At 48.3% G+C, this 11,993-nt stretch overlaps 1 protein-coding gene across 2 annotated transcripts; it reads right to left on the bottom strand.

The window, feature by feature from the left end:
• Positions 1-157: 157 nt before the first annotated feature.
• TEX52 (testis expressed 52) lies at positions 158-11,883 on the bottom strand. Of its 2 annotated transcripts, none has more exons than XM_084766310.1 (3): positions 11,245-11,883; positions 6,587-7,137; positions 158-2,028 (listed from the first exon to the last, which is right to left on the bottom strand). In XM_084766310.1, exons 1-3 carry the CDS (start codon positions 11,317-11,319, stop codon positions 1,734-1,736), a joined length of 921 nt encoding a protein of 306 aa, XP_084622436.1. In that variant the 5' UTR covers positions 11,320-11,883; the 3' UTR covers positions 158-1,733. The 2 variants fall into 2 exon arrangements, with proteins under 2 accessions (XP_084622436.1, XP_084622437.1); XM_084766311.1 differs by having other exon boundaries at positions 6,587-7,159; positions 11,245-11,297.
• Positions 11,884-11,993: the final 110 nt, after the last annotated feature.

Consider the following 11,993-nt stretch of genomic DNA (forward strand, 5'->3'; position numbering starts at 1 on the left):
TGTAAAGGCCGCTCACCATGGCCCCTTCCACCAGGCCTTGCAGGACCCCTGCCGCCTGCACCTCTGTCAGAGGGGACTCCTGACTACTATATGGGCCTGCACTTCAAGCCTTGTCTCTGATGCCCCCAGAGTCAATGGTGAGACCTTTGTAGTCAACGGCAGCTCAGGTCCAAGGCCCTTAAGTCACTCTCAGATGACCGTTGCCTTTCTGTGGGACTCTCTGTGACCACGACGGCCAGCAGAGTAAGAATTTGTGAGAAGCAAAGAGGCAGTTTGGTTCAACATGACACAGTACCCTGTGTTAGTTCAAGCTTTGGGAGTCTGACCTGGAGTAGTTTATTTTAGGAATATTTAAACACAGCACTGTTTGAGCGGTGGCGCACGCCTGTAATCCCAACACTCAGGAGGGAAGGCAGAGGCTGGCGGATCTCTGTGGAGTTTGAGGCCAGCCTGGTCTACAAAGCCAGTCTAGGAACAGCTAAGGCTACACAGAGAAACCCTGTCTCCAAAACCAAAACCAAAACCAAAACAAACAAAACAAACCCCCCAAACACCACAGAGTTTGGTGAAAAATTTTTTTCTGGTGATGATAATTAACTCAATCCTATGTGCACAACAAAGCTTAAGACAGGACCACATCAAAACTTTGTGAAGTACAAGTGACAAGTGACATCATTCATAAAGATGGGTCCTATAGAGTGACTGAGAAAAACAAGGTCATGATAAGGCTCTGGGGAGGAACTGATGTGGTCTCAGGCGCACAGACTATCAACCACCTCCCCTCCCAGCCTTCTGGGCAGAAAACAGGTTACACAGCTCTCCCTTTGAAGAGACAACCCTGCATTTAACATTCCTGGTTCGCCTAGTGCCTCCTACACCTTTCACCTTGAATCTCTGCTTTGTTGACTCTTGCCCTCCTGGAGCAACGGGTGCCTTCCTCAGGCCTGGCTCTTCTGTGTCCAGCACTATCTGCCATCAAATTCTGCAGGGGGCGTCTTAGAACTACTACCCAGTGTATCCAGCTATCAAATGGCACGGAGAGGTCAATAAGGGTTGTTGGTTTTCATTTTGTTTTTGTTTTGGCCGAAGAGGTTTTTCTGTCTCCTAACCAATCTCAGTGTCACCGTGAATATGTTCTGAGACTAGAAACCTTTTCTTTATATGTGACAGGAATTGAACTTAGGACTTCGCTCTTGCTAGGCAAGTGCTCTACCACTAGGCTATATTCCCAGCTTGCTGTTCTTTACCCACATTTCTTACCACACCCCTCCCCCCACAACACACCCATCACTACCCCTTATTCTATCTTTTTTTTTTTTTTTTCAAGACGGGGTCTCTCTGTGTAGCCTTGGCTGTCCTGGACTCACTTTGTAGACCAGGCTGGCCTCGAACTCACAGTGATCTGCCTGCCTCTGCCTCCCACGTGCTGGGATTAAAGGCATGCGCCACCACGCCCGGCTTCCTTATTGTGTCTTTAAGAGCTCTAAGCTACAGATAATCTAGCTACCCTTCGTACTCTCCCTGCCCAATTCTCCCACACTGTGATGAGTCTTCCAAAGACAACACAGAACAGCTCAGAGCTTCAGTAATGTTTCGAGGAACCTGACAGAGAGGTGACATGAGCCCAAAAGGGTATTCTGTAGAAGCCAGAGTCCTCGGCCGCCTAAGGCTTCTTGTTGAAGAAGGCTGTGAACCCTGAGGCCCACTGTGCGCTCGTCCAGCCCGAGGCTCTTTTAGACGTCTCTAGGTCTCCTTTTCTTCTTTTCCTCGGCTGTTTTAGCAGGCCCGGCCTTGGACAGGTGGTAGAGGGGCATGGCAACCCGGTTCTTAAGCAGGGTTTGGTAGTCCTTCACAAGGTCTTCACTCAGGGGCGCGCTGGGCAGCCGAGCTAGTTTCAGGACCTTCTCCTGATAATGAGGCTGAGGATTCGGGCAGGGCCAGTTCCTGGTGAAATTATTGGGAAGTGGGTTGGCTAAGATCAACCCGCCCCAAGGCTCAAGCCTTCCACCAGCAGATATGCACTGGGACCTGTTGGGAAAGCGGTTCAGAGACAGCAGAGTCAAAGGCAGGAAGCAGGCGTGGCAGGGAGAGGTGAGAAGGGCAGGTGATAGTTCCTATCAGCTACTTGGGGATCAGGCTATGCATCTCACGGCCTGCGTTTTAACTGTGTGCTTTTGGTTCTATATTTTCATTGTTTATTAATTTTATTACGCTATGTGAATGAGGCATGTAGGCATGCGCATCACTTGTTACTGGCGTCAGTGGAAAGTAAAAGAAGGGGTCAGATCCCCTCAGATTAGGGTGACAGACAGTTGTGAGCTGCCTTGTGGGTGCTGGGAGTTGAACTTTGGTCTTCTGGGAAGAGCAGCCAGTGCTTTTAACTGATGAGCCATCTCTCCAGCCCCACACCTAGACTACTTCTATCTATATATGTGTGTGTGCGGTGCTAGGGCTCAACCCCAGGGCCTTATCTGGGCTTGGCAAGCACTCCACCACTGAGCTACACCTCAGCCTGATTGTCACCTCTTGGCATCCTCTGTTCTTCTTCTCATATCAGTATGTGGTGCACGCTGGTCTCCATCTTGAGATCCTTTTGCCTCCGCCGTCAGAGTGCTAGACACTACAGGTGTCTACCACCATGCCTGACTCTGTCACAGGGTTTTAGCTAGATCCAAGCTGTTCTTCACGCCTCCCCTTTCTACTAAGGCACTGTAGGTGGGAAGGCCGCTGAACTCAGTGTAGCGCGTAGCAGGTGGCTTTCCTCTTCGTTGCTGGCCTGTAGTAGTAAATTGAACAGTGGCAAATTGACTTCAAAACAAAACAACACGGTTGAGTATTGGCACATTTTCTGAGTTTCAACTGGCTTTGTGCCTGGTTCAGCAGATAGTCCTGTCTGCTGCTTTGGGTTTATTTGAGGTGTGCAGTTGCACACCTTCAGAATAACCCCAGAAACTTTTTGGGCTATTATTATTATTATTATTATTATTATTATTATTATTATTATTATTATTATTACTTAGAGTCTCTTGCATGCTATATTCCTGAGCCATGCTCCTCCCCTTGTTATATTTTGAAAAGTCCCCCAGGGATGCAGCCCAGCAGTAGGAACCTTGCCAAACACGTCTAAGACCGACTTGAGTTTCTATCCAGAGAGTCCTAGGGATTGAGATAGAATCCCCCGGAGCCCAGATCATGTCCAGTTTCTGTGGTGCTAAGTGTTAAACCCAGGACTTCATACATGCTAGATAAGCACTTACCAACTAACTGAGTGTATGCACCCCCACCCTCTTTTTTGAAAGAGGGTCTCATGTAGTCCAGACTGGCCTCAAACTTACTATGTAGCCAAAGATGGCTTTGAACTCCTGATCCTTCTTAGTCTCACATATTAGTTACCAATACTCTTTATATATGGACAGAAAGCCAGGGTCCCAAAGGTACTCATCTCAGCAAGTCACCAACCACTGGTGCCATATTTTAAAAATTGTATGTAGATAGACGTGTGTGTGTGTGTGTGTGTGTGTGTGTGTGTGTGTGTGTGTGTTGTGCAGATAGTGATGCAGAGGCTAAAGGAAGCCATCACTGCCCTGATAACATCTGCCTGACTCCCTTAAGATAGAGTCTCTCACTGAACCTGAAACTTAGCATTTCAGCTAGGCGGACTGGCCAATGAGCTCCCAGAATCTGCCTATGTGTCCTCCAACATTGCTGGGGTTACACATACACATGGCTGTGCTGAGCCTTTTCTACACGGGTGCTGAGGCGTGGAACTCAGGTCCTTATGCTTACACAGCTAATGCTTACCCACTGAGCCATCTCCAAGTAGGCGCCTGCGTGAGAGCTGGAGGTGCAACTTGGTCTTGGACACGCTAAACAAGTATCTTGTCCCTGAGCTGCACTCCCAGGCGTCACTGTTTTTGTTGTCTTGTTTTTAATAAAAAAAAAAAAAATTCTAGGTGTAGTGGCACACACCTTTAATCCTAGCTTTGTGAGTTCCAGAGCAGCCAAGGCTATAAAGAGACCATGTTTTAAAAGAATTCTCTTAGGGCTGGATAGATGACTCAGTGGTCAAGAGTGGTCTACCAGAAGCAGAGTTCAGATCCCAGCCTCTACATCAGGAGGCTCACAAAAGCCTGTCACTCCAGCTTCAAGGGATCTGATACCCTTTTCTGGCCTCTTTGAGCACCTGTATATGCATACACACACACACACACACACACACACACACACACACACACACACTTGCATGCACACATCTCTATGAGTGACAGGCATGGCATTGGGGGAGCTGTGTAATTCTCAAAACATTCCCTCTAATGTCAGTCTCTGCTGGGACCACTCTAGGTGGGCCTGCATGGTTCAAGCCCCTCCTCCGTGACTTTCTGAAGGCCTTCTAACCTTCTGTTAAGCATTGAGGAGTGGAGGGGCACACTCTAGCCTACAGTAGTCCTGCCTGCCTCTGAATTTTTAAAACATCACATTCCTAAGATGTTTATCATATATTGGCCTGAAGAGATGACTCAAAGGTTAAGAGCATTGACTGCTCTTCCAGAGGTCCTGAGTTCAATTCCCAGCAACCAACCACATGGTGGCTCAGGGCCATCTATAATGAGATCTGCTGCCCTCTTCAGGCAGGCAGGCACACATGCAGGCAGACCACTGTAATAGATCATCATAATGGATTTCATTGTTATTCCTGTATATAACACATTTTGATCCTATTCACTCTCGTTCCACTTTTAGTATACGTGCTGCCGAAGCGAGCACTCTATTCACTCATTCCTCCCCCTCACCCCCACCCCTGTTTTTCAAGACAGGGTCTCTCTGTGTAGCCTTGACTGTCCTGGATTCACTTTGTAGACCAGGCTGGCCTCGAACTCACAGCAATCCGCTTGCCTCTGCCCCCCCCCCCCCCCCCCGCGAGTGCTGAGATTAAAGGGGTGTGCCACCACCACTCGGCTTTCTATTCACTCTCAATTACCCTTTCTTGCCCTCCTTTCCCAGGAATCCCTTTCTTCTTCCCAACCCATGTATATGGCCCACTGCTTTTCATCAGGTGCATGGGCTACATCCTTGAAAGAAATTTCTTCTCCAGGAGCCATCAACTTCTCCTTATTAACCCTCATGCATCTGCCCTGCCTCGCAAGATAATATCTAACTTTGGTTCAATGTCTTTCTCTCATCTCTCTTCTCTTTTCTGTGTGGAGGAGAGAGCCCAAAGCCCCGAGCATGTAAGCCAGTACCCCACCCCCACTGCCCTTCCCGAGCTGCGCTCCAGGCTCCTGCTGTGCTGCTTTTACATACTGACAACCCGCTGCATCCTTACCCAGCGAGGTGCTTCCCTTCTGCCTTCTCTGTCAACGCTGGACTTTAGAGCCAGCTGTGGTGGTAGGTGTGGCTACAATTCTAGCACTTCAAGACCAGTCTTGGCTGCATGAGACTCCAGCTTTTAAAGAAGGATTTACTGGGGGTTTCATACTCTTGAGCCTCAGGCATGTAAAGCATTTCTGTATACTCCTTCTTTTTTGAAAAAAAAAAGGGGGGAAAGAAGTCAGGCATGGTAGCACACGCCTTTAATCCTAGCACTTGGGGATACAGAGGCAGGTGGATCTCTGTGAGTTTGAGGCCAGCCTGGTCTACAAGTTGAGTCCAGAATATGTCTTGAAAAGAAAAAAGAAAAAAAGGAAAAGATGGAAGGGAGGGAGGGAGGGAGGAAGGGAGGGAGAGAGAGAGAGAGAGAGAGAGAGAGAGAGAGAGAGAGAAGAGAAGAGAAGAGAAGAGAGGAAAGAGAGGAGAGGAGAGAGAAGAAAGGGGGCCTGGAAGAGATGGCTCAGCGGTTAAGGGCACTGGCTGCTCTCCCAGTAGACGCAGGGTCAATTCCTAGCACATACATAGCTGCTCTCAGCTGTCTGAAACTCTAGTTCCAGGGGATCCAATGGCCATTTCTGGCTTCCTCAGGCATCAGGCATGCTTGTGGTGTGCATACAGGCAAACCACCGATACACATAATTAAAAAAAAAAAACATAAAAAAGGAAAAGTGACAGCCAGCCATGATGGCATACATATGTAACCCTAGCACTCAGAAGGTGAAGGCAGAAGAATTGCCAGTCAAGGCCAGGCCAACCTATACAGTGAGATCCTGCCTCAATAAAACAAAGGAGATGCAATAGTGACCCCCCCCCCACACACACACACTTTGGGCACTTTGCAGGTACAGTATGGTTTTGGTAGCTATCTCTATCTTTTGAAGGCAGGAACTAAATTATTACATTTCTCAGTATCCCTAGGCCAAGCAGATGTTAAATTCATAGTATGCTACCTCCATTTTTAGTGCCTATTTCCACTGGCTATTTTCCCCTGTATGCACACCATGTAGCCAGCTACTTTCAGGGAACAGTTGGGAGTGTGGCTCCAGGGCAGAACCCTTGCAAAGTATTTGCAAGGCCATGGGTTCCGGCTCCACAAAAGAAAAGGCGCAGGTTTCCATGAGTGGGAGAGTTGAGGAAGCAAAATTAAGCTACCAGAAGTGAGGTGAGAGTGTGCACACAAGCACAGGCAGTGTCACTGCCCGAGAAGGGGTGAGCTTACTTCTTGTAGTTTGGTGGGGGCAGAATATTGCCATGGGCGTCAAGTGGAGGGGCCCTCAGTTCGCTCCGCAGCTTGAGTTTCTCCACCTCCTTCAGCTCTCTGACTGTTCTCATAATAACCTGCCTCTTTCTCTTCGTGTCCATAAAGATGGGGGTTGCACTGATGAAGGACAGGAAGCTGTGGGGGCCCATACGGGAGGGCGGAGGGATGGCAGGCTGTGCAGCAGGGAGGCGATGGGCGTTGGCATGAGTCAACCAGCGCCAGACATTGCTGTCATAGGGCGTGTCTGGCCTGGTGGGGAAGGTGGGAGGCAGACGTCCCACATCGAGCCATGTGTGAAAGCCCCAGGTGTGCCCGGCTGCATCCTCCCCAGGATACTGTATCCGGCGACGCACTTTAGACTTCATTTCTGTGCATGGTGGCTGCTTCAGGGCCAGCTTGTGGTAGCTTTGCCAGGTGAAGCCCGGAAACTCCTTGGCCTTTTGGGGGAGGAGGAACTCACGCTGAATCCGAGTCTGACCGGTTGGGAAGGATTCTCTGGCATTGACCATCTAGGGAGACACGAAAGGGAGCCTAGGATGGCTGTGCCAACAGAGGACCAGGATGCTGCAGAAGTGCTCTGCTCTCCTTCCTAGGCACAAGCTGCCAGCCTCCGCCAGCCCAGGACTCATCAGAACGTAGATGACCCCCACAAGAAGGCATCTCTCCAGAGGTGTGTGTGTGTGTGCACATGTACATTCATGTGGGTGCATGTGTACATGTATACGTATGTGTATGGAAGTCAAGAGACAATCTTGGATGTTGCTCCCTCATGAACCATCCATCTTTTGTTTTTTGAGACAGGGCATCTTTCACCGGTCTGGGAATTATTGGTCCACCTGGCCACTAGCCATCAAGCCTCCAGAATCCACCTCTCTCCACCCCAACCCAGCCCTGGGATTACAAGTGTTACCGTGCAAAATTTTAAAATTACTTGTAAAAAAATACTTAGGAGTATTTTGCCTGCAGATATGTATATTTACCATGTGTGTACTTGGTAATCTCTGAGATCAGAATCCAGGTGATCCAAAGGGACAGGTCCTCTGCAAGAGCAGCAAATGCTCTAAACCTCATGCAAAGCTTTTATCTATCTATCTATCTATCTATCTATCTATCTATCTATCTATCTATCTAATGACTTCTCGTGATTGAAGTCTGGCCCCCATGCGCTATAGCAAGCACTTTACAAACTATCCCTTTTGATGGCACCAGCTGACAGGAACCTCACTCATACAGGATGCTAGCCTCTGGCACACTCGAAAGGGTTTATCTAAATTAGGTCAATGGAGGTGGAAAGAGCCATATCAGCTCTGAGGCCACCACGCCATGGGCAGGGGTCTTGAACTGAATAAAAGGCAGGAAGCAAGTTGGGCAGTAGCATCTATCTCTTTGCCTGCTGTCAACAGTGTAGACAGCTGCTTCAAGTTCCTGCCATTGATAGAGGCCTGAACTGGGCCAAAACCAACCCTTCTTCCCTTTGCTTGTCAGGTGTTTTGTTTCAATGAGACAACTGCCGCAACCCAGAAGCCACTGCACTATCCCCCATATCATTTCCACAGACTTATCACACCATTCTTTTTTCACTGATCATATTTTTGTCTTGATTTCCCACTCTCTCAACTTCCACTCTTGCTTTTTAATTTTTGAGACAGGGTTTCTCTGTGTAGCCTTGGCTGTCCTGGACTTGCTTCATAGACCATGCTGGCCTCATAGGTGTGCGCCACTGCACCTGGCTTCAACATCCACTCTTTAAGAATTAAATATATTACACAGGTGTGGTGACTGCACACCTTTGATCATAGCACTCAGGAGGTAGAGGCAGGTAGATCTCTGTGAGTTTGAGGCCAGCCTGGTCTACAAAACAAGTTCTAGACCAGTCAGGACAGGACTGTTACAAGACAAGAGAAACCTTGTCTTGGGGGAAAAGAGTATATATATATATATGTGTGTGTGTGTGTGTGTGTATCTTTGGTTTAAAATGTTAAAAAAACAAAAGTCATGTGGGTATCTTGCCTATGTGTACATCTGTGCACAACATATGTGTCTGATACCAGAGGAGGCCAAAAAAGACAACAAATACCCTGGAGCTTGAGCTAAGACATGGTTATAAGCCACTATGTAGGTAGGCGCTAGGGGCTAGGGGCCTGTAGAGCAGCCAGTGCCCTTATACACTGAGCATTCTCTAGCCCCAACTTGCTGAAAAACTGTTTAGTGTATGTGTGCGTAGGTATGTTAGGGTGTGACTATGGAAGTCAGAACAACTTACAGAATCACTTCTCTCCTTCCACCATGAGATCTGGGAAACTGAACTCAGGTTCAGGTTTGGTGGCAAATGCCCTTACTCTGAGTCATCTCATTGCTCCCATCTTTCAGCCTTCACCACACTCGCCTTCATTCTGATGTCCTCTTATGTATCCCAGGCCTAGGGGTTGACCCATGGCAGCCCTTCTAGAAAGGCATTTCCCCATGTTCATGGCCCTAAGGAGGCCCGGTTGACTTTCCACTCCTGAGTCCACTTCTTACCTGCTCTGTCATGGGCACTTTCTCTTAATTTCTCATTAGGTCAGATGGTCCAGAAAAGCATCTAGAATGTTCTTTCCCTACCATGTGTGCTCTTTTCCCTACACCCCCATGAGCAAACATGCTCTGGTTTGTGTAAGTGGCCCTCAAGGGCTCATGTAAAAGGCTAGGTTCCAGTTTGAGGACTGAGTGGGAGGCAACAGGAGCTGGGTTGAGGGCCTAATGGAAGTTAGGCCACTGGGAACATGCTCTTAAGGTGGACAGTGGGACCCAGGCCCCTTCCTGTCTCTTTGCTTCTGGGTGCTCATGAGGTGAGCAGCTGTTTTACCATGCTCTTCCTCCATTTGTAGCCTCACAGGTCCAGAGCAGCAAGGCCAGATGACCACATGCTGAAAGAAGCCTCACTGAACCTTTCCTCTTTTGAGTTACCCCAAGTATTTTGTTACAGCAGAAGAAAACTGACAAACTCAATTGGGAACAAAGTCCCTATTTCAGATGTAGAAAGATCTGTTACTGAGAATTGAATCATGACCTTTGGAAGAGCAGCCAGTGCTCTTAACCTCTGAGCCATCTCTCCAGCAACCACCTGGTGGCTCAAAAACATCTATAATAAGGTCTGGTGCCCTCTTTTGGTGTGCAAGCCCACATGCAGGCAGAACATTGTATAAGTAGTAAGTAAATAAATCTTTTTTTTTTTTTGAGACAGGGTTTCTCTGTGTAGCCTGGACTGTCCTGGACTCGCTTTATAGACCAGGCTGGCCTCGAACTCACAGCAATCCGCCTGCTTCTGCCTCCCGAGTGCTGGGATTAAAGGCGTGCGCCAACCACCACCACCCAGCAGTAAATAAATCTTAAGACCTTGTTACAGTAAGGAATCCACACAGGGTCTCAACTGATGGGGAGACCTCCGGTTTGAGCTGTGTTCAAACTAAGTATACCTAGCTATGTGTCTGACCAGCACAGAAATGTGTCTCTTTTAAAGTGTTCCTCCCTCTCACTCACTCTAGGGCTTTCCTCACTCCCAAACCACACCAGTTTCTTAAGCATCACCCCTTGAATCATATTTCTTTAAAATTAAGACACCTTGTGCACACACATGCACATGTCTGAGGGCATCTTGAGGGAGCCTGTACTTCTACCACATGGGTTCCAGAGCTGGAACTCAGGCAGCCGGGCACAGCAAGCATCCTTACCACCTCAGCCATCTTGCTGGCCTGCTTGTTTGTTTATTCCTTCCTTCCTTTTTTATGATATAAGGTCTTATTTGTAGGCCAGGTGGACTAGGCTGATGACTGCTAAAATCACAGGCATGCCCCACTGTACCTAACTCCCTAAGTCTTTCCTACAAGAGCATCCGAGAGGAAAGGTCTGAGAGCAAACATGCCTAGTCTATTCAGGGCATGACTATACGTGCTAGTAACTGCACTTAGGAAGTAGAGCAGATCTGCACAGGTTTGACAGTAACCTAGTCTAGGTGTGCACTTCAACCAGGCCTATACAGGGAGGTTCTGCCTCAAAAATAAAGTCAAACAAAACCCAAACTGGGCATAATGGCACAGATCTGTAATACCAGCCTTTGGGAAGGTTAAGACAGGGCTACTCCAGGCTAATAGTATCAGGCTGGCCAGGGCTACCTAGCAAGACTGCCTCAACTAAACAAATACACACACCCTAAAATCTAAAAAAATGCAAGACCATAAATGCTGAAAAATCTTTTCTCCTGGGCAAGAGCATAGCTTTACAAGTGGCAAATGACCTTTTTGATTAACATCAGTCAAGTCACACATCCTAAAAATACTGCATGCATTAAATCACCTTCAGGCTGTGTCTAAGGTATACACAAAGCAAAGGAATTTCATGTTAAGTTTTGTGTCCTTTCCCAAGATAGTTTATGACATGCACACAAATACTCCAAACCCAAAAATAAATCCCCAAGCTAAGTATTTTTGGTCCTAAGCCCTCTAGATAACCTGCTAGGCAGGTTTCTGAGCTGAAAATTCAGGGCACTACAGGAAGAAAGCAGAAGACAGCTATGTACCAGGGAGCCTACTGCTCAGGACAAGCTGACAGGCTGGCTGTGGCGTGGGGCCCCACTCTACCTGCATTAAGGGCTCTTTGACACAAGCAGCGCCCACGCTTGGCTTTTGGAGGGATCTTTTTGAGCTGCTGGCCATTCTTCCTCTGAGCCACAGAGCCAGGAGGGGAGGCTTTGGGGGACAGCCCTCTGTTACATTGTTTGCTGCTAAGGTTGCTATGGTGATGCTTCCTGACTGGTGAGGCTGGGAGGAGGCATTGCCTGTCCTGAGAGGCTCTTCAGTCCCTGATGCTTTTCTAGTGAGGTAGGGAAGGGGGGAGGAGGGAGGGCAGTGCTCTGTCAGTTCTAGTTACAAAACTTGGAAACTGGAGCTGCTTCTGGGAAGGCACTAAGGAGGAAGCAGGCTGCTCCTAGGCTTGGGGCTGGGATAGAGATGGTAATGAGACACCTGCAACCCAGCTTTCTAGACTGAAGGTTGAATGGAGTGGGAAGGAAATGGAGGACTACAACTGTTGCTACGAGGGCTCAACAAGGGCGGAAGTCAGATTCCAGTCCCATAGAACAAGGGCTAAGGTGGCAGGGAAGAGGTGGGCAGCGCAGGGAACATTGGGGAAAATTGAATTCTGTGGAATACAGGATCTCATGTAGCTAGACTGGCTGATCCTCCTGTCTCTACCTCTCAGAGGCTGAACTTATGTATGAGCCATCACATCAGACAACACTGGCAATTTCAGTCAGAAAAGGCTATAGGAGGAAACATCCACCAGAGGCCTATGGAGCAGGCCCAGACTTTGCACGCCATCTCCAGGCTCC

Source organism: Acomys minous, assembly GCF_964271855.1.
Source record: "Acomys minous genome assembly, chromosome: 17".
NCBI lineage: Eukaryota > Metazoa > Chordata > Mammalia > Rodentia > Muridae > Acomys > Acomys minous.